Source organism: Pholcus phalangioides, unplaced genomic scaffold (assembly GCF_987345545.1).
Source record: "Pholcus phalangioides strain wild (caught in Gottingen) unplaced genomic scaffold, Ppha-v1.0 ptg000013l_1, whole genome shotgun sequence".
Classification (NCBI taxonomy): Eukaryota; Metazoa; Arthropoda; class Arachnida; order Araneae; family Pholcidae; genus Pholcus; species Pholcus phalangioides.
The window spans coordinates 21,872,851-21,900,255 of NW_028301606.1; the positions used below are offsets into that span (position 1 = coordinate 21,872,851).

General features: G+C 37.1%; 1 protein-coding gene across 1 annotated transcript in view; it reads right to left on the reverse strand.

Annotated features, from left to right (window-relative positions):
• LOC149078766 (uncharacterized) overlaps positions 1 to 27,158 on the reverse strand; it is a 38,524-nt gene extending 11,366 nt beyond the window's left edge. Inside the window, exons 1-3 of the mRNA XM_089240876.1 lie at positions 26,548 to 27,158; positions 3,716 to 3,844; positions 3,306 to 3,355 (exon numbers count right to left, since the gene is read on the reverse strand). Of these exons, the coding sequence (XP_089097002.1) occupies positions 3,306 to 3,355; positions 3,716 to 3,844; positions 26,548 to 26,740 (372 nt within the window). The 5' untranslated portion in view covers positions 26,741 to 27,158. The remainder of the gene's footprint in view (positions 1 to 3,305; positions 3,356 to 3,715; positions 3,845 to 26,547) is intronic.
• Positions 27,159 to 27,405: the final 247 nt, after the last annotated feature.

The following is a 27,405-nucleotide window of genomic DNA, read 5'->3' on the forward strand; positions in this document are numbered from 1 at the left end:
CTATAGGTTAGACAGGCATATATGTAGCCTAGGGCTCTGAGGTCTGTAGAGGGCCTCAAAAATCTCAAACTGTTATTTTTAGATAATAAGATGAAATTTTAACACACTGAAGTAAAAAGGAGAATTTTGTTACAAATATATTTAAAATGCTTTAGATACCTATCAGGTCCATAAATTACCATCTATTCAACACAAAAATACAGCGAAAATTTGTCGTTAACAAAGGAGAAAGCTGGAGTTGAACATATAACAGGCCCCATTATCTTCAATATCCTATACAACACCATGAAACCTAAATATCCCTCGTTAAGTGTACTAGTATCAATTGACGTCTTTTCCACTGAAGCTGAATAAAAGTTTAGATCCTCATTCACCCCCCCCCCCCGAAAAAAAATTTCTTGTAAGTGTCATTATCGTAGCTAAATTTCCCCTACTCTTTGCTGATATGTATCTACATTTTGCTTTGGTTTAAGTTTCAGAATCAACCGTAGTTTTTATTTGTTCACTATTTTTAAACATCCCATATACCATGGGACCACCACACGTGGGACCTGATAAGGATAAAACAAAAAAAAAAAGTTTTCCTCTCAATTTTTTTTTTTAAAAACACCTGCGGACTTCCTTCTATATTTTCCTAGTGATTTTCTTCAAGACCTTGAATTATGAAAATAGAATGTTAGATGGGGACAAAAAACAAGCTTCATAATGGGCACAGAACCTGAGTCAGTAAAATACAATAAAAAATTCAATACTAACACTTTAGTAGCAGTAGTCTTAAGGTGATTAGGCCATGCCGCGTTTGCATGAGAAAAGAAAAATGTTTCGTAACCGTGAACATCAAAGAAATACACGTTATCAACTCATCCGGAAAAATAATATGGTTTTAAGAATAGTGTAATAATCCTTTCGTCAATTCTACCCTATTCGATATCGTATAACCTTTCTCGGCTACAACGATATCCGTCATATACACGTCTTATTATGTTTTTATAAATGTTTTCCTCCCTCCACAGGGGAAATATGAAAACAAAGGTTGTTATAGTGGTTATTCTCTTTTGGACATGGTTACGGACATAAAACTTCAGCGACGAAAAATACGCTGTTATGGGCAAAGGTGACCAAACGAACTCGAACTAGGATCACCTCAGTTAACAGATATGTCCTCGCGTTCACTTTTTCCTCTCATTTATTTCGATGTATATATTTCATTAGCGCAATCCTTTCTCACCGTGTGTCAGGGCCATAACATTTGGGATCTAGAGGTGCGTATTGTATATCCACGGAGTAATTACTTTCGATGCAGAACTCGGAGGGAGGAGTTGCGTATAATGAGTCCATCGCACGAAAGCTTCATTGTCGAATCTTTCTGGCGTGTCAAGAATGACACCGTACCTTTTATAGAACTGGCCATATTTCTTCAAAGCTTCTCTTTCTATCACATGATTAGGGGGATTATTCTTTATTTTTTGCGTCAAGACATACTAATCAAAGTAGAAGTATAATAATATATACTACATCATACATGCTCAACCCATGGCCCACGGGCCAAATGTGACCCATGACCTCAAATCTAATTTTGTAAAAATGAACTAAGCGACACATTTCAAGATCAATTAAGTGACCCGCATACATTTCCAGATCACTCCAGTGACTCGGGACACATTTGCAGATCACTCAGGTGATTTGCGAAATGCCGCAAGCTGCTTAAAGCTTGCGGCATATTTCAAGATCACTTTATTGACACGCGGCACAGTTCCAGAGCACTCAAGTGAGTTAATATAATTATATAAATTGCATTATATATCTATCAACCAAATTATGAAAAAATAAAATCGATATTTTCTGTGCATGCGCGATTAAAAACCATTTACTAAAAATGCTCATATCTCATTGAATAATAAATTGTCACACTATAAATTCCTACACAGGGTTCTCATGTGCAGTGCCAGTTTTTCTGTGTGCATGCAAATAAGCTGAAAACTTTGCATTTCATAAGCGAAAAACATGCGATGAAAATTAGAATTTTTAAAGAAAGCATTTACATCTTCGTGAATATACGAGCGATTCTCATGAATATGCACACAAGTAATGCACAAAGTTGGTACAATATTTTGTGAAAGTGGACAAATCGTTTGCAATTTTTAATCACATACAAGGTTAATCAAAAAAAAATTTTTTTTCGTATTTAATTTTTTGGTCATTCCTCTAAATGCACCGTAAATTTTCACTGGAAATTGTGAGTGCAAGCATGGGGTTTACGTGACTGAAATTTCAGAATGATTTGCCTGGTATTTTTCTTGGAAATTCGGGAAAATGTCTAAACTCCAAAAGGGACACAGACTTTTGGAAACATGGGTGTACGTCTATGTATGAATTGATGCCATCGTTCCCCCCCCCCTCCTCCTCCCCCCAGACATTCAAGTCTATATCCGCTTTCGATCTTATAACCTCCTTATCGCGAAAAAACTTCTGTTTTTCAAGATTATTTCTTACACTCAAGAAAAGTTCTGACTGGTGCTTCTCAAGAAAGACGTCGGCTTAGAAATAACTGCCTAAGAAGCAGTTCAAAATACACTGATTCGAATACGGGCTCGAATTTCCGATACGAGTAAATATCAGAGTTGAGCAGGGGCTAAAACAGTGGCTCTTAACCCTTTTTAGTCACTACTCAAAATCAACAACGCGATAAAATTTGCGGCCCATGGGTCTATTTTGACTTGAAATAAAAGGGCTTATTAAATATATTCTTAAACAACAAAATGTTTGGACTTTGAAATTTTCGAAATCAGTTAGCGGCGTCTGAACGGGTGGACTAACGAGGCCCTGAAACTATTGAAAGGTTTTACTAGTTATTGCCTTTGTCAAAAAAAAAAAAAAACACTTTACGTGGGCCGGACGGAAGCCCTTGGCGGGCCACTTTCGGCCCGCAGGCCGGAGATTGTACACCACTGTTAGAGGATATGCATAAGTAAAATCCAAATAAAAAACCAGATTTGGTTTTTCCAGATATATATAAGGGGCCGTTCAAGTATTACGTTATCATCGATGGGGGGGAGGTGGTTTCCGATTTGCTGACTTTTGATGACGGGGGGGGGGGGTGTTTGGATAATGCTTACGTCAGCAAACACCCTTTATGAAAATATGAGTTAGGAATCAGAGGGGCAGAGCTGATGACGAAATTTTGTTGACAAGGGGGGGGGGGGGCAGGGGGTCAAAAATTGCTAAAAATTTGCTTACGTAATACTTGAACGGCCCCTAAGAGGTTTGGAAAATGGAAGTTTCACTGCACGTGCTTTATTACTCACCTTGGATGACCGCAAAGGATTCTTGTTATTGATAGAAGTTCTTTGCTTTCCTGGAAAAAAAAATAGCCAAATTTATTAGGTTCTGATTTAAGTGAAACACATCGAACGAAATTGACAGGCAACAAATTATATAATCCAGAGACAAAATTATAAATAACACGGGGAAGGGGGGGCAAATGAAAACCCATAACGAATGTAAAACCTTTCATTTAGATTTTTTGAAATTGTGATTGGAACTGGAAAAATCAAACAATTACTGTGATTCCTTCTCAAATATTAACTAAGTAATATAAATCGGATAAGAGAAAAGGTTATTCTAGCTTATTCGTATTTTGTATATAGGTGAAACCATTCTTATATAATTTTTCCCTGGGATTTCCAAAAATAAGAATTATGCGATATAATCTTACCATGTTGGAATGAGGACGAATCTTCTTCTTCGGGATCCCGGAAATAAGGGTTATCAAATGCGTAATCACCTTGAGCCCCTCTGCCGTCGGTGGTTGATTTGTGATTGGATTGAGTTTGTCTTTTGCGAACTGAAACGAACATACGTATGATCAAATTATCAATATCTTTTTCACATTCTCATAGAATCAATATATTCGATGATTAATCAAAAAAAAAACATTATACAAATCTCACGTAAGATATAGGTGCCTTTAACAATACACCTCGCATTTGACATATTATTTGCAATTTCAAATTGATCAGCGAGTTTGTCATTTGCATTATAATCATCGGTTTCACGAAGATTTTTAATAGTATCAAGTGTCTTGCTACCGGAATGAAGAGAATGAGCACGAATCACTTGCTGTACTTATAGACAGGGTGTCCGGACTAAAGGTATCCTTACAGTGAGAGAACCATATATGTGATTACTTATAAAGTGGCGTTTCATTGAAGAGGAAAACTCATTAAATTTATTGCAGGTTAGTAAAGTTCAAGGCGAGTAGCTTTTGTGGCTCTGCAGGTATCCAATTTTGTACTCGATCTCTTGCTAAGTGTTAAAGAGCATTTGAGAGGCGTTGTTAAACTAACTCTTGCAAACGCTGTATCTCAAATCATGAGGGAGGCTTCACATTTCGCCCAGTTCGTACACGGCGTATAACAGGCATCACTGATTCGAATTCAGCTAGCCTAAGCACGAATTGAACCTCGCGTCTACATGCTATACTACTACTGAACCGCACATGCAGCTCGTAAATATTCCTTCGAGAAACTTCTGACGAATTGGTGCGTGTCGTAAAATGCCGTATACGTGTTGCGTTCCTTGTATGTTTTAGAAGAATGTCTTTCACGAGTTCCAGAAGTGCTACCAGTCGTCTGAATTCGGAAACAAACCGATTGGCACCAGAACCTCGAAGTTAAAACACCACGGAAACCCCACAAAATTTAGTAAGGGGGCTCGCCCCACAATGTGCCCTACTTCACCAAACACCAACTCTGGCCATATCGCAATTTACTGCCATTAATGAGATGGGTTGGAAATGAAAGCGCTGTCTATTGGTGGTCACTTCAAGTTCGTTAGGGAAAATATTTTATCTATATCTTCCTTCGGGTTCGTGACAGCAACCTTCACGGTGATAGACAAGCATCTTACCAGCACGCCACTCGAGCGCAATGTGCCCTCACGCCGAAGTCCCGTACATAAGGGACAACCAGCAACTCTCAGCCCTCCCAATGTTTTCTTTATTTTGCCGCCTCTGACGAGCCGATCTTCCATTTGAAAAAGGTTCTCTGCAGAGAGCAGACAGACTTGAACACGATACTTCGAACATGAAAATTCAAGCATTTGCCATTTTCGCTTCAAAATATAAAAGTCACGTGACAGCACTAGTAGAACACAAAACACACATTACTGTGACAACATAAATAGGTTAGGGTCACGCATATTTTCACACAACACATTTCGCGTATGTAACCAATCCGTTAAAAATTCCCCATAGGAATGTTTACGAGGTGACAAAAATTTAGCGCTCAGTAAATTATTAATCAATTTCTCGAAGTAATACACAAGTAAAATTAAAAAAATGTACTGTATTTTTTAAAATACATACTAAGAAAATATTTATATTTCCATGAACATCGTTACTGCATCCCAGTTTCTCTTGAAAACATACTTCAAGATTGAACTAGGGCAATTGAATTAATCCAAAAAATTTCTGATGCACAATATTTTAAGGGAAAAAAAATCTCAATTTCTCTCTCCCCTAGAAAATAATAGCGATGAGGTTGTGGGATTAGAAGGAAACTTCCAAGTAGGAGTATAAAAAACGCGTAGGGGGCTTCCTGTTGATGTCTTTTCGCTTTCGCACGACCTTCTTATGACAAAGAAGAATGTAGGTTTGACAAACGATTCCCAACTCTTGAGCTAAAATCTTGTCTCGTCGTTAAGGCTCTTAAATCTTTGAAAGGAAAAAAAAAAAGAACTACAAGAGGATATATTTCATCTTATGGCGAAAAGAAAATGGTACGAGATTGGAATACAACGCAAAATAAGACAATGGACGTAAAAGATAAGCATCTTGTAGAACTATCATTATCAAATCATGATGTCCGCAGATGACCACATGCCTTTAAGAGGTTGAACAAAGAATAGCGTCCGGCTGTTGGGTAGATATTATACTGTATATGTATTATATATGAGGGCAAAGTAATCATGATGGGTTAAGGATGGGCGGGGAAGGGGGGGGGGATTCCCCATGCATCATATTGGACGTGGGTGGGTGACAGACAGTGCATACTTCCAAACCGAAAGAGAAATGGGAATTTTAAAACTTTCTTTTCTTTTCATCACTTGAAAGAAGGTTTTCGTCAGAGGTTTATCAAACTTTCTTTTCTAGAAAAAATGAAATCTAAAGGAAAAAATGTATCATGGTTTTCTTTTATGAAGGTTATAAAGCTTATATATATTTCTGAAAACACTTCCATAAAGTTTGTAAACAAATCGCTTTGATACACGTACACGGATTTGAAGAATATCAAATTATATACTGTAGAATTCATGTGTGAATTCATTGTGGTTTTTACAACGTGTCGCAATCGTGAATGAACTGTAAACTTTCTTTGGAAACACGCTTTAACTTTCAGAATCTGGAATTGAATTGGTGAATTGGCCGATTTTTGACCAAATTCCTGACTTTGTCAACTTTTCCCAATTCATACATGCACTCACTATTACACATACATTACTCTCTTGTCTTTCTCTTCACGTGGGGCCCTCAAGGAGCCCCGGCCCTTATGGTGACCGATGGCTCGTTTTAAAGGCCAGGAATCACCGTTAAACTTCTGATTCTTCCCAGACTGGAAGCATATCAAGATATTGGTGTCATGATATGCTTCACACATACCCCTGTTGACAGCACTAAGGAACTTGCTGCCTGCATTGCAGGGAACTCCTAGACATGCCCGGGATCTTCTTCCTGAATGTTCGAAATTTAATGCGCCTGGGATACGAGACCCACATTACTGCTCGTGGATGGCACTTTGACGCCTGTTACAATTTCGACGCGCATTTATCATTAAAACGTGTTCACTTACGTGGTGTCTTTTCACTTCTGGGGTTTTCTGTGTACCCAACCACATCTGGGAAGCATTTCAAGCCATTCATTGCTGTCTGATTTCGAGCCGTCTAGGCCAGTGTTTCTCAACCGGCGCGGCGGGCCCAAACATCAGTTAAACCGGGCCGTAAACAATTCGCACCACTTATTTTTTTTCCCGTACTTATTCCCCATTAGTCGTTTGTAAAGCTGGACCTTTCCACTCACAGAAAAGAAATCAGCCCGGTCACGGGCTCACAAAGGTTGAGAACCACTGGTCTAGGCGTACCCTACCCCTCCTAGAAGTTTGAAAATGTAGCGCTGAGACACCCTGTACATAAATGCATGTACTTATCTTACATATTTGTCATGATCACACAAGGTTTTGCCCTTGAACTGCAATTCAATTCACTGCGAGTTCCAGTAGTCCTTTATTTTCTAACTCTTCAGAAATTTTAGCAATAATCAGCATTAATTGAATTTTTTGGCTACAATGAGCTCCATATTTAGTATTGTGATTTACAATATTTTCCTCGATTAGATATGCTTATCCAAAGTATGAAAGTCTAATTTTTATTTGAACCCATAAGAATACTACTAATTGCAATAAAAACATCTTTCATTTAATTAGAATTAAAATTATCAAGTCTGCCTGCGGACCGCCTCTGGTATGCAGACCATAGGTTGGGAAACGTTGGGTTATAGGCAACCTGTAGAAATGGTTTTCATTCATATTCATCTCCAATCCTTTTGCTTTATATTGGAAGGAAAACAGCCAAATTTTTAAAGGTAAAAAAAAAAATCTAATTTTCAATATTTCACTTTTGTATATAAAGTAAGTTAAGATTCTCTGAACTTGTTTCATAAAATTAAAAGTTGAAATTTTAAATTCTTTAAAATATGGAAAAAACTATTTTTCCCGGTGCGGTTTTTTTCTGCTACGGCTAACACTTACAAACTCTGGTTAAAAGTTATGGGAATGATTAAATTTTTAGTGTTAATATCAGTTATGTGAGAAGAATGAAATTCTTTTTGTGAATGAAAATATTATCGTTAAATTTTTTTGAAATTTTATTAAGACAAATGTTTTTCCTACCAACAAATTAAGTTAGTTCTACGTTAGTACGTTTATGCGTACTTTATACAAAGCCATCTCCATTCACATTTTATGTTTTTGCGATATGTGTGAGAAGAAGTATTGATCACCAGAACATACACACATTAGAGACATCTAAAAAGTCTCTCTTCATAACTCAAGCCCTGTGTGACACGCGTAGCTCTTCTCTGCACCCATTCAACCAAGTCTATGTCCCTCTGTAGGTCCCTCTTATAAACATGATAAATAATTAAAAGAGTTATCTGAGTTATTAGAAGAGTTATCTTTTTTGTTAATACAATTTCGATGAAGAGAGCCTCCTACGAAATTCCGTCTGGACTTTCGGGCGTAGCGTACAAACTGCAGTAGCGTTCGTGAAAATCGTCAGTTACATATATGTATGAGTACGCTCACTCACACAAAACCACACTAGCTAAAAAAAAAAAAACATTTCCTTCAGTAGTGGCAAGAATCAATGTCAAGAAAGAAAATAAAAACAGGTCTTCGGCACGTGAGAAGTCGGCCAACCGCCAACCGTGAATCGAACGCGGAGAAATCGTCTTGTATTACAACAAAAACCTGCATCAGAAGCATCAGCCCGCTTAAAGAAGTTTGTTTTGAGAGGAAAAAGAAAAGAAACGAAAATTTTCCACATTTTTTTTTTCAAATCCAGGTAAAAATCCACGCGTGTTTTCTTTTCTCTCACGAGGATTAACTACATGCTCTTCCTCTAACGTTTCTCTCTCTGAGAGACTCTTAACCTAATCCCCTAAGTAACAATTTAATCAGTAAAAGCTTTGAATAACTGAAACTCACTTTTGAATGTGAAAAAGCTAATGAAATGAGTACACATACTACGATCAACTCTCAAAGCCTTCTATAATTGTGAAAGGCTTCATAGAACGTTCATCTTCCTGAGTTCAAGCACTGATTTCATTCTAAAATTGTACTGACATTAGTTCAAATTCTCAACTTCACTGCTAACGTGTTTTCCGCCATTATTATAAACACCTATTGAAAAAAAAAATTCATTGTCTAAGGCGATGTTTTTCAACCTGTGGTCCGCGGACCCTCGGAGGTACATGAGTAATTGGTAAGGGCTCCGCAGGATCATTTTCATTCACTACCATTGCTCGAATGGCATATTTTGTGCTGTGAAATTGTAATTTGTTAAATTTTTTGTGATACGCAAATTATGAAAAAAAAAACAATACATTTTTTGGATTTTATGGGAGCGCGAACCCACTCCAGGGGGTTCACGGAGCATTAACCTGCACTACAGGAAGCGCGTGACATCAAAAAGATTGGGAAAAAGTGGGCTAAGGCTGTGCTTCCCAAAGTGAGCAATATCACCCCGGATGGGCGATGGAACGGTCCGGGTGGGGCCGATCGAAGCTACGGCTGTAACATAGACCGCTTGAGTTGGGGGCGATGAGAAAAAAATTCTGAAGGGGGCGTTAGAACAAAAAGTTTAGGAAACTGGTCTAAGGCAATGGTGCTCAAAGTATGCGAAGCCAACCTCTATTAGAGGCATCCTGAGGACTTGGCGTATAGATGTGTGCCCATTCAGTGCTTTGGAGGAATCCTTTCCCAGACTATTCTAGGAAGCCGCGTACTAACGATGACAAGACCAAGGGAACCACAGTCAAAAAAAGTTTGTTGAGAACTCATTCAGTTACTCGATCACTCACTCAATGGTGACGAACTGCTGTCGGTGAATTTTCCCAGCGGCGATTTTTTTGTCGGTGAATTTTCCGTAAATCAATCGGGTCCTCAACATAACGTGAAATTTTCAGAATTTATATATAATTCTTCCATCTCCCCCAACATAGGAGAAAGGTCACCGAGTCCGGAAGAGCCTAAAAAAATGCTTGGCTTTCAGGAAATTTAGCTGGCGCCTAATTTTCTCAAATTATCAAGCCCTGCCCTTAGTAAACCCTTTTCGACATCAAATGGTCTAGCACAGATTTCGAGGAAGCGCAAACCTAGTAACAAGGAGAATAATGAAGATCACGAGCACAATAAAAAATTCCAAAGCTACGTACGCAACGTGTGCGTATTGTGCGTGTTTGTGCTTTTTCTTTTCCAAAGATCCTTTGATTAATAGCTTTCGATAGTATTGTATTCCATGTATTGCATCATACATCAATAAATCAAGCATCTTTTGATCATAACATCTCACACGAGGAATTGATATTCTGTCCTGCTAATAATCATTTTTTCTCTTTACAAAACATTTCCTGAAGCGTCACATCATCAGTAACAATCAAAAAAAAAGTGTGAAGGTGAAAACGATTTAATTCAAGGACGCCAGTAAAAATTACATAAATGGTATACACGACAACGAAAAAAATTCTATGACGTAGTATAACGGGAAGCTGAGAACAGTGTGAATAAGGTAAAAACAGATCTTTCAGGGCGTTACTAGACGGTACGTACCAATACGTTGGCCGAATTATGTAAGGCTCTTTGTGCAACTCATGCTCCAGTAATAAATAAAAAAATAACGAGCAAATATGAAATTACGTATATTTATTGCATTTGAGTGACCGGAAGTTAGTCAATAGGTGGCTTCCGACAGATCTGAAAGGCGTGGGAAATCAGGGCTGGTATTTTACCGGTTTGAAAGTCGGTAGAACTTCCCGTGTTTGTAAACTTTGGGGTCCGTCAAAAGATCTGACCGACCTTCCTGTTTGTAAATTTTTTCGTGTGTGTGTTTCATCTCTACTTATTCATCCCTAAAACTTTTTTCATTTTTGTCATGCCGTCCTATTTAAGTCAAACAAAACGAAGAATTTCCGTTACGTGTTACGAAATTTATAGAGGGGGGGATAAAAGAATTATGCGCAATCGTGGAATTCTTATATATATGAAAAATTATGGCTATTATTTAGTATATCACACGAAAGTCTACATTTATATCCGTGCTCGTTTCATGGACGGCATCAATGTGACCTCACCTAAATCGAAGGTTAAAAAAAAATAATAAAGGTAATCAAAATTATAGACATGAGATTTACATGCAATGAATGTTCCGAAATCGGAAATGAAATATTCTCATTTCGGAAAACGCGTCGTGCGTGTAAAACTGGTCAACAAAAATGGCAGGAGAGTGAACTGCCACTAACGCGGAAACGATATATACTGTGGATCTCGCTTATAACGTTTTTGTGAAATAACTGTCGTGAAAAAAGTGTTGTAAGCGGGAAAACGTTTTAAACGGGAAAGCTCGATGAGTATTAAAGTATTTTCCCGTATTAGTTCTGAATTTTCATCAATTTGGGAATTTTTTTCTTCCATTAATTCTGAATTTTCCTCAATTCTGGAACCATTTCTTTCATTAATTCGGAATTTCCATTAGTGCTATTGGCATTATTTCTTTTAGTCACTTTTAATTCATCAATTCGAAAATTTTCATTAGCTTCGAGAACTTTTTCTCTCATTGGTTTAAAATTATCGTCAATGCTGAATTTTCATTAATTTTTGTGTTACATTTAATTGTGTTTAAACTTTTTTCGAATGGATATTTCTCAGCATTCCTGTATGTGCCGAAATAATAGATGTCGCTTCCCTCCCCTACAAAATCTATATAATCGGGGCAAAATGGGTCTTAAACATTTTTGGTTCCCCAAAATTGTTGAGACGCACCTGGTCATCGTCTGGTAAGGGATGTCCTGCTGATACCATTCGCAAAATAGTACCGAGAAGTTGTTGAGATGCATCTCAACATAGGGAGATTGTGGGGGCATGATTAGGCCCAGTTTTAGCCAAAAATAAAAATAAAAGTGTATCATCATAAAGGTTTTTTGGACACAAGAGAATCAATCATGTGGACTTTGAAATAATCACTTTGACCAAGTCTATGACCGCTAAATGTAACCCTTTGAACAAGAGTGTATATATTTTATTTAGTTGACTCGGTGTAGTATTTCGACCTATATTCACGTATACCTTCGCACTCTGGGGTTAAGCGGAGTTCATACTAACATTCATCAGAGGTTTCACACAACGGAAAAAGAAAAAGGTTGCAAGTCACTGACTGACTGCCTCGAGGAGTAAAAACTACGGTTTACGATTTTGCCCCAGACAGCAGTCAAGACATAAACTTGCCTGGAGCCAGCAACGAAAAATTTCATTATATATTTCCTTGTTACAGTTGCCGAGAAAATAAATTCTTCATACATTTTTTGGCTTGAATCATTCCATAGTACTCAGCATAAAGAGTTATAAACACCTAATTTTCATGGTATGCGGGAAGTAATAGTAATTCTCTTAATTTCGATCGTGATGATTGTATAATGATCAGAGGTGCGATCTTACCAGAATCGAGGCTTGTGGTGCGAAAATAATAGCTATTTAAGTCCTTACACCAGTGATCCTCGAAGTGCGCTCCCGGGCTTCTAAGGGCGTCGCGGTCAGCCGATAATACCGATATGAGCCTGAATGGTCTTAGACGTAGTTCTTTGTTTAATTATTGTGGAAGGTCGCGGTTATATGTCGACTAGGGCAAGGGAGCCGCAGAAGACAAAGAGTTTGAGAACTATTGCCTTATACAGTGGAACTTACCAAAATGAACATTGCTCGTCAGCGAACACCAACTCTATTTTTAACGGACGTTTTTCTGAGTCCCATGGATTTGAGGCTGCTGAACGGTATTTGAATTTCGGGAAGGCGGGTATGTCGTTGAGAGATCTCGTTGTGATTACATAGGTATTGACTTATGTAATCACTGTCACAAAGGCATAGGAGCCGCATTTCTTTATCATTAAAAAAAAATAATAATTTGTTTTAATTATATTATTCCATGAGCACACGAGGTCCCCTGAAAACGCAGGGCCCGGCACAGCCGCACCTGTTGCAAATCTCTAAGAACGGCTCAAATAATGAAGCTCTGGTAATAAAAGAAAAAAAAGTTTCATTTCCGTCCTAGATTGACCAGAGACAAACGGTTTCCTGCGATCTCTTTTCTTTGACATGTGAATGAAAATTTGCATGCATATCCCAGATCAATTGCGAACATCGATTCAGTTAACTAGTCGTCTCAATATATATATTTACTATTTTCTTATCTATCTCTAAACCATTGTCCAAAACCGTTAAAGAACACGCACCCAATTGAACAATCAACGAAACTTAACTGACAAATATTTATTGCCATCTATTGACTTCAAGATAGAAAAAATGTTTGTGGAAACACAGATACAGTTTTCTCAATAGAGAAGCAATCATTGCTTCCCTTCGAAACATCATATATGTATTTCCACCTTACCGTTGTTGTTTTATTATTATTATTATCACATGATGCCGTCCGTAAGCAGTCTACAAAAAAAAAAACCCAAAAAAACAAGTGCCCACGGCAAAATAACAATAATAATAACAAAAAAAATAGTAATGTAATGTATCACTAGGGTACATTAACAGTCATTTAGACATGTAATGATTTCGTGCAAAAACGCCTCGGGATGAACCCATTAAACGTGTAAGAAACTGCAGGATTGACCTCCCGAAGCTACATAAAAATAAAAAAAATTATAAGGTCAATGAATTTTTCCGACGGAATACTGAATTAAACAGCGCAACACGGAAATAACCAATCAAGGAACTGAGTGACTATACTGAATATAAAAATTTGTCATAGCCTGAGTGTGGCGAGCGTTTACATGCGGGGATCGATTGATCGGACAAACTCGGGACATGAATGAGAATGAGGTGCTTTCTGTGACTTTTTTTTATTCTTTTCGTTACACGTATAAGTGATCAACGGGACCCGGTCTCAAGGACTTGACACATTAACCATTGCTAACGATCAATCGAAAAATAAAAATTCGTTATTTCATTAAATTATAATAAATCATAAAATGTGAGTAGAAATTCAAGGCAAAGTTATGGCCTTATTTTCATGATAACTTACTTTTTTCAATTGCTATGAAAGAAAGGAGACGAAAATTCATAAAATGAGGAAAAAAGGTACCTCTCATTTTATTTGAAAATTTATTATCTTATTTTTTCTCAAAGGTTCTGGAATAAATTACACAATACTTTAAACTAGAGCTTAACAAATCCCAGGAGCAATCTTGACTGAAAAATTCGTATTGCCGTCCAAATTTTTTTATGCATGTAAACTCGATTGGAGTCTGAGGATGATACAAAATTTTCGGAAATTATGTCACTATCTGGTAGTGTGAAAAGGGATCCTAAAGTCCCAGACAAGTCAAAAGATATACTATTTTGGACCGTTTCTGTCTAGGAAAAAAAATGCTTGGCTCCCATGAAATTCGGCTGTCACATAAATTTTGTTTGATCATCTAGACCAGTGGTGCGCAAACCATGGGTCGCGACCCCCTGGGAGGGAGAGATTCTTCAAAATAAAAACTGCCAAATAAGAAATTCATTTTTATTTAAAAATATGCCAAAACTAAAGAAGGCTGCCTTCATTCAGCTGAGCTAATTACATTATCATGTATCATACAATTTAATTTTATCAAATTCTACTCGTACTTGCACAATAATCAATATATCGGCTCCGTCATGCCAGAATCACGAATGTGCAATCCTTGCACAAAAAAAAAGAAAAAAAAAGAAAGTGGGAAATGACGTTTGAATGTTTACACTCTACCCATGTTACTCTATGGAAGTTCTTTTCCTAAAATGTTTTGTAACGTGTGTTTCAATAGGGATACACATTCGCGTTTCAGCGCAACTTAGATAGCAAAACAAGGTATCCAAACAGCTGATAAAAAAAAATAAAAGAAAATTTGTACATTCGTGCTTCTGGCATGCGGCGGGCGATATCGAGTAAGTACTTTTACAAGGTGATTTAGGGAGAATCACCGGATTCCGAAACTGTATATTTCTTAAAAATTAAAAACACTAGAATTTAGAATGATAAGTAATATGTGATATGCGGGGGGAAATATGTCTACGTTTTATGAAAAAATTTTGTTAATGGTCGATTTCAAATGTAGAATAATTTTGAAATCAGATGATTCTTTCTTAATCAGCCTGTATACGAAAATCAAGGACCATACGCCTCGCTACACTTCCATCTTGAATAAGGGACAGACACTCAGTACATAAAAAAAAAGGAAATATTTATATGATATTTAAAAAAAAAATGAATATCTTTGGAAGTCAATATCGCCTAATTGAAATCGAAACAAGCGTTCCGAAAAGTGCTTTCGACACAGCACATTCACCATTCACTTGGCAGAAATTCTGAATGTCCCGGAAAACCGGGATATATGGTCAGCCAGCGTAGGACTCGCCGATAAATTTTTTTTGGTCAGAAGGGGTCGCACTTCAAAAAGTTTACGCACCACTGATATAGACCTTGTGGTAAATTGTGCCCTTGCGACCTCGAGGGTTATACTACACAATATCTTATACCATTCCCCCCATTTCCGACTTTGGGAGCTTTTAGAATAGATTTCTGTGGCAGAGCCCTAATTTTTTACTTACAGTGGATTACACTGTAAATAATTTCACTCACTAGTTCCCTCTTAGAACGTTCCATTTTCTTTCCTTCGCTTAGTACATGTCAAAGGCGAAATTGGCTAATTCGAATTATTAGGAATTCCCCTAGAGCTTCCTATTCAATTCAATATTGAAAAATTACTTCGAATTAAACATTCGAATACGAAGTTTAATTCAAATATGTCATTTGCAAAATGTCTCTATTCTCAGAATTCCGGCGACTAACTTTCAGTAAGAATTTACAATCGACAAAATCAGAGTTTTTTGTTTTGGCTCTAAGAAACAATAATTTCGTTACTGGTTTCACTCAATAGCTTTTTTTCTTCTCGCTGCAGCTGGTGTTTCATCGGACCTTGGGTAACGTTATTAGCATCTGCGAATGCTTGTAGATGCAAATGCTATTACTGTACTTATAAGCTGGAGTGCTGAATTCGCATTTTATTTTCTGGTAAAACGTGTTGAAGATTCAAGTCTCTCTAGCATTATTGTTCGTTTATTTTGTAACATCAAATGCAAGCTTAGTGTAGCTTAGTTGAATTTTTTTACCATGTCCAAAAACGAGGTTCAAACGTTTGTTCACCTATAGAAAAAAAAAACTGCGGTTGACTAACGGATGCGGACATTGGTGTAGATTTATAGAATAAAGACACATTGAATGTCCTGATGAAGAGGACGAAATCATGCCTCAGAAAACAACAGAGGTCTCTATTCTCCCCTTTTTGCTGAATGATAGCTCCACGTTGATTAATTAAAATATTTTCGCCATTCCATCACATGCAGCTATCCTTCACAGAACTTAACGGATAACTCAACATTCTGGTTTAATTCGTGAGATAGATCAGTCCAGTCCATCAAACCCAGCAAAGAGGAAATAAGTACGTGCATACACCTTCAAGTGAATCCAATAGTATGTTTGCTATTCGGAGAGAGCTTTGTTTTTATGTTTCTCTCACACTTTTTCCCAGGAGGCTTTTTCCAGCAGAATAGTTAGGCCAATCCCCCTTCGCTTCTCGTACTCAAACCGCAGTTATTGTCCACGCGCAGACCGCAGGGCATTGATCCGCTTCCGAAGCAAAGCAATCAACCGCGCAGAAGAACAAAAACACGCATTAATTTCACTGCATAATGGACATTCTGCTTCACACAGCGCAGACATTTTGCTTTATCCAGCAAATGGCTGTTTTCCAAACTGAAAAAAAAAATTTAGTTGCAAACGTATTAAATTTCCGATGAGATAAAATTCCACGAAAACTTAATATTGCAGAGTTCTTTTTTTAAATAAATAAATATATATATAGGCCTAAGCATATATATAAAGCATATAATGAAAGGCAAATGGCATCTCTTGGAATATGTGAGGTTCAAATAAAAATGCGATTCCGCATGGAAAACGTATTCGGATACATGTGGAAGCATCTTTGATATGCACCAGAGGCTTTTTACTGTTTTTACTAATGCGTTCTCATGATTATTCTAACATGGGTACCGTTATTTCAAAAGTCTGACGGGTAAAGTTATCATTTCCAAAAAACTTGCGTCAGACGTGACAGGTGTTACTATTTGGGGGGGGGGGGGGGGAGAATGCCTTTTCAAACCATGTTTCTTATCTAAATTTCGATGTTGACTTATCACTTTACGAAGGGCAAGTAATGCAGTTTCTTTTATTTTAACCATACATAAAAAAAGTAGATTAAAAAGTAAGACGGGATTTTCCCAGCAAAAAAATCTGCTTAGTTATTTCCCTGACCAAAACTTCCCCGACTATCCCTGACCAGAACTCCGAAGAAAAGAAATATATTTCAATGTATTAAAAATTCAAAAAATTTCGAATTTTCTTTTTTTTTTTCTTCCCTTCATAGATAAGAGCTTTCCCTTAACTTTTATCAGATACAGTCGGCCCCCGCTTAAAATGGATAGAATCCTCTGGAATCGAAATTTTTCCCGTAGAAGCAATATCAAAGTATCTCGCTCACAATCGAATATTACGATTCACACGATAACTGTTATTACACATCAACCACTAATATATAATATTTTTATTGGATAATTTGGAATTAATGACAAATATGTTACCAAGTTCTAGACTTGACAGAAGGTACTGATCTCGAAGTATCTAAGTTGTCTTCTGTAAGCATATTTTATTTTTTTATTTTCTGTTCTCCGTTGAGCCCATAGAGAGCGTTGACTTTCGCAATGAAAAGTAAAAATACTTATTGCGATCATATTCCCGCAATTCAATATAATTTTCATTTAATATTTTGATGTCTCATCTACTACAGAATTCTATCCCGCATAATCGGATACTTCGCTTAATCTAATATTGTATACTAAAACCGTTGATATCATAGACGGAGATAGATTTGGAAGTCTAGAGGGACGGTCATTATTGCTCGGGGGGACACGATGATGATGATGATGCCAATTCATCTATACATATATGCATTAGATCAGTCGATTTCCCCTTTGATGCTGCCCCCCCCCCGTATCTCCGCCCATGGTTGATATTCGTTTAAACGGGGCCGACTATATTTGCATATTCCTATGACTTTTGCCAAATGTTTTAAATTTTTTCTCTGACATTCCAGGTCACCGGGATCCCTGCAAAAGAAATCAGGACAAATCATCTGCTCCTTCATGTGTTCCACCTTAAAACCTAAAGAAATATTGAGAGTATTTGAATTATTTCACGACACAATTAGAGTCCTTTTACCCTTTCTTTACTTTTCAAAAAACAAATATGGAATAGTAAGAAATTTCCAAATTTAAAAATTATTTTGATTTTTTTTTTCAAGTTGTAGTACGATTTGTAATTTTTTTTCCCCTCTAAGTGTCGTCAGTTAAATTTAAATCATCGAAATTCGCTTCTACATAACTAATACAGGGTTCCCAACAAAATCTGCATGATCATTATATTCAAGCTATCCAAAACTCAAAAACTTCCCTGATTTTCTCTAACCAAAACTTCTGTGTGAAGGAGAATATAATTAAAAAAATTCCAACCTTTCCAAATGCTTTTCAAACGTTTCTATTTTTTCACAGATTTTTATTCCCGTAACTTCAAACAAATACTGTAGTTGTATATTTTCCTGACTTTTGACAATGCATGATAAATCCCAGGCGCCAGGTCAGTCACTAAAAAAATATGGATTAGCGTCTAAAACTTTCTATATGTGGTTACTAAATTAGTCAGGACAACACATTTTTTTTTTTAATTCGTACCAGTGTATCTGTCAGCATACAGTAAAACTTCCAGACCAAGGCTGTGACGGATAACCGAATAGCAGAAATCTCTTAATACATATGTACAGTAACGTGATCTCACTGTGGCCTTGGGACGAAAATGAAATAAAATCCTTTAAAAGCGAATAATGGATACATATCGCATTCAATTTTACAAAACGATCAATATAAAACTTCAACATAACGCTAGCCCAGGCAGTGGTGACATTGAAAATGTCGTCCTTTATGTTGTATCTCTTCCAAAATTCTTTGACTGTCATATCATCATCAGATGAAAGCAAGCCTTCGATAAAAGCTTTTCTGTAACGTCGCTTCATATTTTCAATTATGCGCTGGTCCATAACCTGGATGAGTGGAATTGTATTCGCTGGGGGAAAGGGGCATGCTATTTTGCCATCATATCACTTTTGAGTTCACAAGAGGGGTGTGTCGGGGCATTGTCCATTAACAGCAGTGCTTCCTGCGGCAACTGCTTTTCGGCCATATGAGTTCTAACTTGAGAATGAAACCATTGTAGAGAACTATTCTGAAAAAATTGTTTGGTCCATGTAAACACTTTTTTGGGCATAATAGTTCACAGGCAATGCGTTCATACTTAAATTTTTGAAAGCGCTTGGTTTTTTTGGATTTACCAATTACAAGCAGGAATAATCTATGATTTCCCGACCATAGCAGTGATCTGATCTTTTTGACCTTGAAGCCTGGGGTTGTTTTTTTCCTATATTTTTTTAGACTATGACGGATAACGAGTGACGATTAATCGAAGTTTTACTGTATATAAAAAGGGGTTGCTATATACTGGAAAAATTGAAAGCACGGTAATATTATTTTTGGACCTGTTTTTTTTCTGATTGGCTCCTAAAAATTTTTCGGGTGGGTTTTTTTTGGTGATTTTTAAGTGTGTTTCAAGTTTTTTTGTGTTTGCATTTAAGTCCCTGGGGCCTTGTAAGAACACACAATAAAAAAAAAGAAACAAAACACCGTGTAGTAGAGAAATGGAATAAAATGCGGGAAACTACATGTGTACGCAAAGACACAAATCTTTCCGCAATTTAGAAGTTTATGACCAACTTGGGATTTCTCTCAAGTATCAAAAATTTCCGAGAATGGTAAAGTCATCGAGGTCAAAACACATACATTCTCCCATCTCTTCACACAGGAGGAGAAATTTACAGCACATCCATCAACTGAATAACTATTCCTTCACTACTCCCGCAAAATATAAGACAGCAAGTCTTTCAATGTAAATACGAATCGCGTACATCTAGTTTGTTGTGACAGTCTTCTTGAAGTAGGGATTTGTATCTTAACGCGTTAACAAATCCTCTTTATAAATTCTTCCCTCCCCCGTTTTGTCGTTTCTTGCACGTGATAATTTCATCAGCACCCCGTCCTTGTTTAATACAGTATTTCGGAATGGATGACTATTCCCAAGTGTGCCGGTTTCAGCAGGCCACGAGCCTATTTTTTTCCCTCTCTTTCTCCCTCCCTTTAACCCACGGTGGTTGTTTATAGATGGCTTTATATATAGAGGAGTGTGAAATCTGTGGTTGATGGAAATGATGTTGATAGTCTTGTTATACTCCCCAATCTAGTGCAGCGGAGTTGGTTTTAGTCAATGTCAAGCATGTATTCCGAGGAAATTATCTCAACAAATAATTCTTATAAAGTTATAAATATAAAATTACAGTATATTATTATCGGGAATATAGTTCCTTTTAAGCTTTATAAATTTCCAAACGATTTTTTTCCCATTTGCTATGAAGTCAATTACCACAAAAAAAACGTAAAATTTATTTTGATGCCAATTTGATGCTTATACATTCTCATATTCTATTCAACAAAAACCCAAGGTATCCGCTATGGGGTGTTTAGAAGTGCAGGCCGCTTCACATTGATTTGAAAATGTATCGCGGACCACTTAATTAAATACTCTGTAAATATGCTGCGATTCACTTTACCCTTATATCAACAATCCCGAGATATCTCCGGTTCTTAAAATACTCTCATATCGGCTCGGGTCCTTAAAACTCTCTCATATCGACAAACCGGAGCCCGGATACCTTTGTAAGTTGTCTTCTCCTGATAACATGTTTTCCTTCCCCCCACCCTCGGGCATGTCAATAAACTGCAAGTTAATAACAGAAAAAAAGTTTTTTCCTTTCCCTTCGAGGTTAAATACAATTATGCTTACAGTATAAATAACAGAAAACGGTCGTTTTTTCTTCCGTGTTTTTTAATCATTATTATTGTTTTGTGCTGTGGGCTGTGCCGCGCGCGGGCCACTGAAGTACTCTGGAACTGCACCGGAGGTCAATCAAGTGATCTGGGAATACACCGCGGGTCACTTGAGTGATCTGGAACTGTGCCGCGGGCCACTTAAGTGATTTTTAACTGTGTGGCGGGCCCCCTTGAGCGATCTGTAAATATGACTCGATCCACTGAAGTGATGTGGATCTTCCCTACCCCCCCCCCCCCCCAGATTTTCTGGAAATGTGCCACTGCTTGGTTCATTTTAACAAAATTAGGTTTGAGGTCACGGGCCTCACCAGATGGGGCTCCATTTGACCCGTGGGCCATGGTTAGAGCTCTCTTGTATGATTTATACTCTGTTTATTATTACGAGAAGTAAAAATATAGACGTCTGCAGGACTTTTAAAAGAGTGGAGATTCTAATAGATTACGGGATTATACAGCGGGCGCCAAAAAATTTCCCTTTAGAAAATAAATAGCTACAGGCGCCAGCCACTGCACTTAAGTCCAACACACGGAGGGATTCTATTTCTCTTCACCTTATCGGGATGACGATCATCTACTCTGAAGTACCATTACAGCTCTTGAACGGTAGTTCACTACTGCAATAAACGGCAATTTTCTAGAATTCAGTGCGATACTGCGTTGCACCATGAAACATAAAAATAGCTGTGTAGGGTTACGTTTTAGAAACAACCGAGAATAAAGATCGGTACATATCTTGCAAAATAATCACAGTATTCCGTCCAATGGAAAGAAATCCCACATTTCGGTAAAACTCAACGTGATTCTGAAAGAGTGGAAAAAATGTGTAGGATATAGGTGTTATATAAACTGTTAAAATATATTTTTTCTTTACTTTTCAATTTATATTGGGGAGTTGGCGTTATTAGTTGCGTTCACTCTGTAACAACCCGCATGATCTTTCATGATTCACTCCACTCAGCCGTTGTCATCATGTTTTCGGGCACAGTACCAGGATGAAAAATGAGCACACTAAGCCCATATAGTAGATTCGAGGAATACAGAAGAAAACATACACTACAAATCTGATTTTTTAAAAAAATACAAGGTCGCGAATTATATTATCCAATAAGATATCAGAATTTTTTCAATAAGGGAATTCTGTCCTAAACCTTTTCTTCATTCCTTTGATAAACGCGTTTAACGATACTATCTCCGAAAAAATTGGGGGAGGGGTTCTCTTATGGAGGAAACATAGCTTTTACATAAGTTTAAATGTCACGAGTTCACGGTCTTTCAAAAAGATCCCTTTTTTTTAGCATTCATTCAAAATTTTCTCGCGAAATTAAACAAAATATTACCTGCAAACCATAAGAAATGGTTTGAGAATTTCCTTGAACACGTTTTATTCCAGTATTTCTCAGACATTTTTTTTTCACCCCTGTTCCTCTTAGACCGTGGTTTTTTTTTCGCTTGTGCAGGGACTGGCAAACCGAAAAAATATTTAGGCGCCAGCCGAACTTCTTAGGAGCCAAAAATGGTATTTTACTCAAGAAAAACGGTCCTAAATAATGTTTTCTTTTTCTTTTCCCATGATTGAAAGATGTAGCGTAATGAAATGAGAAAAAATTTTCACCCTTAGAGTCTAATTTAGCAAGTACATTTAGAAAATTTTAGGACGCCAATACCGATTTTTTAGTCGCCATGGTGACTTGGCGTCTGGGATTTCTCCATCCCTGCTCTTGTGGTTCCCGTGTCTTACCCAAGACCTCAAATCCCTATAAAAGAGCCATTTTCTATTTAATACGCTGATATCTGAGTATATTTATAGCGTACAAAAATTTTATTTTAAAAAAAAGATCTCCGGACCCCGAACTAGATATTCATTAATTTCCCTCTGATGGGTGCTCTGTGGATAGTAAAAATCCCAGGCGCCAATTCACCATAGCGACTAAAAAAAATAGGATTTGCACCTAAAATATATTATGTGCGATTAAACTGGTATCTGAGGGGCAATACAAAATCTCGGAATTCACGACATTGTGTCTCCAAACATGGAAAAAGATCACCAAAACCTTGAAAAGTCGGAGAAAAAAGATAGGTGTCTTTATTCAGACTGTCTTTGTTTTTTGTTTTTTTCAGTGTCAGACTGTCTTTTATTCACGGGAAAAAATTGTCTGGCTCAAAAAAAATCTGACTCTCTCGCACCTAATTTTTTTTAAATTTGTCAAGCCCTGGTAGTTAGTTCTGAATTCGAAATGTAGTCATACTGTGGCCTCTTTAATCACTTGATATAGCTCTCCATTTTATTTGATTTTCATCCGTGGCCCATTTAAAACATTCCGGGGCCGCAAGTTGGTTGAAAACCTACTGCTTCATTCGATCTTAATAAGCTTGGCAAACATTTAAAATCAGTATACAGAGGGACCACAAAAACAGACACTCCCCAGTTGATTGGAGCAACACTTTTGAAGACTGTGGAACCGGGCCTTAATGTATTTCGTTACATGACGCGATTAATGTCACGCTTTCAACAACTCATTGAAGTCCAAAAATGCAATCTAGAAGTATTGAGTGGAAAAATGAACTAAAATTCAGTTTCAATAGTTCACCACTAGACTGAAATCACAAAATTTTTAACATGGGCCTCTATGGAAACAATTCTGGCAAGACCTTCTTCTCAAAACGAGGACTCGACCCACACCACCTCTGACTTACACCCCCTCATATATCAAGAGACGCATCCCGTTAACGGACAAAGATTTCGGTCCCAAGGTGTCCGTTATAGAGAAGTTCCGTTGTATAAGTGGACAGAGGAAGGAATTCATTTTGCAAATTTCATATTTTACTCACTCACGTTTTTTCACATGGCGTTTTTTCACGTTTTTCCATTAGTATTGACGTACAAGATATTGGACTGTTGATAATTAGGACAACTGGGAATGATCTGCGATTATTTTTGAAAAGGTGCTTTTTGGACTTGATAGTGGGATGCTCAGATAGGAAAAGTAGCCTAAAAGACTGGAAATTCTCTGTTCTTAATTTTCCTCACTATCCCTGATAAAGTAGCAACGCTCATAAGAGCATGTGGGTGCTATCTCATTGTTAATGTGGTATAATACCGCACCAATGACATAGAGAGAAGTATTCCGAGAATCGGGAACTCTTTCCCAACGAACTACGGTCACGGTATTGAAGCCTAAAATTTTCTATGTGTAGTTACTAAATTTTGCAGGCTGAGAGCAGCACCAAATGTTTGGAATTTATAGCTGCATATCTGCCAACATGAAAGAGAATCACTATACCCTGAAAAAGTCAAAAGAAGCATTATTTTGGATCTTTTTCTTCGGGTAAAACGATTTTTTGCGCGTGAAAAATTGTTCTGGCGCCTAGATTTTTTTCGATTTGTCCACACACACACACAGCCCTGTGAATTCTTCCTATATTTAATTTTTTTTTCTTCATTAAAATAACTTAAAATAAAAATGAAATTCTTAGATTTTAGTGAATTGGTTTCTTCTCCTTCATGCTCTAATTCAGGATAATTCTTTTTTATGCCAAATAAATAAATACTATTCTGTATGTCAATTGAAACCATTCGATTTATGAGATTATTTCCTTTCCTTTCATTTTTATGTTCGATTTAATCCTCTGCAGGTGTCAACGACACATCACTATTTATAACTGCTTTAAATTCGAACATCACCGATCACACAGTTCACTTACGATCTCATATTAAAGCAATAATTATACCTTTGAGAATTATATTCCATCCCACTACCCCTGTGATCTAAATTCGATATTGATATAAATATCTGCGACTCACACGGTACGTCCACGATGTTACGTAAAATATTGCAAGCATCAGTAAAATTAATAATAACCGGTGCCGGTACAGAAATATGTCTGCAATGTTAGAATTCATAAGTTAAGAATCATATACTGCACAGTATATTGGATTTGAATACGAAAAAAAAAAAAAAATACAAAGATTGAAAATAAGTAAAAATCGTTACGAATTATAAAAAAACGTGCATCAAAAAAAAAAGTTTGCATACCTGACGATCCAGGGGCGTAGCCAGAAATTTCGTTCGGGGGGGGGGGGGGAACTATAGTGATAGAACAATAAATTTGGCCATCTTTTTCCTTTTTTCAGGCATTTTCTCTCATTTCGGCCCCCTCTCCCCCGTTACGCCCTTGTGACGATCTTTACCCAATGTACTTGTATAAGATAAGTAGAACCTCATAAGGTGGAGGCTGACAAAGCTCTAACTTGAGGGGCCCGGAGATAGTTTTGCCTTTTAATCTTTAACATAATAAACTAAACATACTAAAAAATTGAGATGCATAAAATAATCATAAGGAGAGACCGTCAAAAGTCCTAAGGGTCCTTCAAAAAATCCTGGTTTTGGGATCTTATTCCATGATATTGAAAACAATATGTGAGTGGAATATTCAATTAGTGGATTGATTAATAACTTTTAAGTATGGTGTTAACGGGTGAACCAACGAGGCCCGGCCCCAGATTAATGAAATTAAAGACAATCATAATTCTGAAATAATTTCTTTCACCAATTTGAAATTTCCATCATTTCTAAAATTACTTCATTAATTTTCAATTTACTTACATGCTCAGGCGCTGGTACAAAGAAGCATTATGATTTTTAATTTTTTTTTTCTTAATTTTACTTTTTTCTTTTCTTTCTTCAATTTTTTTATCTTTCTTAAATTTTCTTTTTTATCTTTCTTCATTTTTAAAAAATGATATATTTTTTTATTTTAGTCTTACTGTAGAATGAATGGCCACTTCTTCAATTTTGGTTGAAAATGTTCTGTCATTATTTTTTGTAACCCCCTCAAAAATTCATCATATGATTTATTGGGGCGGGGCCTCAGGTGACTTGAGCCTGGGTTAAGGGGCCTACGAATTCATAAGCTGAAATTTTATGGTGAATAATCACATGCATGTTCCTCACATAATGGAGATAGAGATCTAGCCCTGGATACAATGAATCTTATGTGTGTGGTTTTTTTTTCTCTCCACACTATTAATGCACCAAAAATGAGCTCGTGAAAAATTTCGGACTGGTGGCCTGTCCAGTACCCGGGTGAACTGATCGCATGAATATTATTATGTGTATCGAAGGGCCAGGTCAACAAATCCCAGCCGCCAGGTCACTATAGCAACTAGAAATTTACTTTCTTGGGAAGTGTGACCTCAGAGGCTAAAGATGACATAAGATTTTCCGATTTCATAATTATGTGACTTCCAAAATGGGAAGGGATCATCAAGTCCTGGAAAAGTCAGAAAAACATTATTAGGGATTATTTTTCTTCAGGAAAAAACTATGCTTGGCTCCTAAGAAATTTGTGTTGGCACCTTAATATTTTTTTTTATTTACGACCTGGCATATGCTAATATAATAATTATAGGTGTAATTAATTCACACCTTGGTGTATGCTAATAAATGTGTAATTTTGATCAGATCTTCCCATCTTTTATCAAATTTACAAAAATTACTATAGTGACTGAGAAAGATTCATACCATGAATTTTATAAATATTTATTTATTTTAAAAACTATTATCAACTCCATATACCTTGAATAGATAACGGTTTCAATGTTAGATAAAAACATAATTCGCATTAAACTGAAAAATGTAGAGAAACTCACCTTTCTTACGAGTCCATAAACGCCAACCAGCGGCCAGGCTTAAGCCCGTAACAACAATAGTGACCACAATCGTAGCAATAACAATGCCAGCGACTCCACCTGCGGCGTAGCACGTCCCCTGGGCATAACACGGGCACAGCACATTACATAATATAATCGCGTAGAAAATATAATATGGGTAAATCCTCGTCATTATTACACCGTCGATTCAAAATTATGACAGAGAAAGAAAAAAAACGCGCACTTTTTTTTTCAATTCTCCGTGTTTATGTCCGAGTCACAGCGAAGAAGCCCCGTCTTGTTTACGTCGACCTCGAGTTGCCGTCCACCTGTCCATAACAGGTGAAATGGGATGCTGCTGCTGCTGATGTCGATTTCAATGCACTTTGATACTGGGGCCATGTTGTTGTTTCGTCGATCGCGTTATCGTTTTCTACGGGATCTCAAACACACACTAGCGAATTGGATTAATCCTTATTACGATTTCGAACATCTGCAACATTTTTCTCTTCACAGCCGGCGATTTACTGCTTGTTGTGCTCGAAACACGAAAACACTACACTGTAGCGAAGAGCGCGGAGCGATTCGGACCGACGCCATTCCCACTGTCTGAATAAAAGACCCTTCCTGATTGGTCGACAGTTCTAGACGTATAGCAGTCTTTTTCATCCCACGTCAGTTGTATAACTGAATCGGTTTTTTTTCGTACTGTGGTTGAGTCACGCACCCACATGACTGATCTGAAAAAAAAAAAAAGTGGAAAAAAAAAGATTGCTCTCTCTGGGAGTTTGGCTTCGCTCCGGTAGTCATTTAAATAAGAAAAAAGATTAAAAAGAATAGGTTTGTGCGTTTTATTTA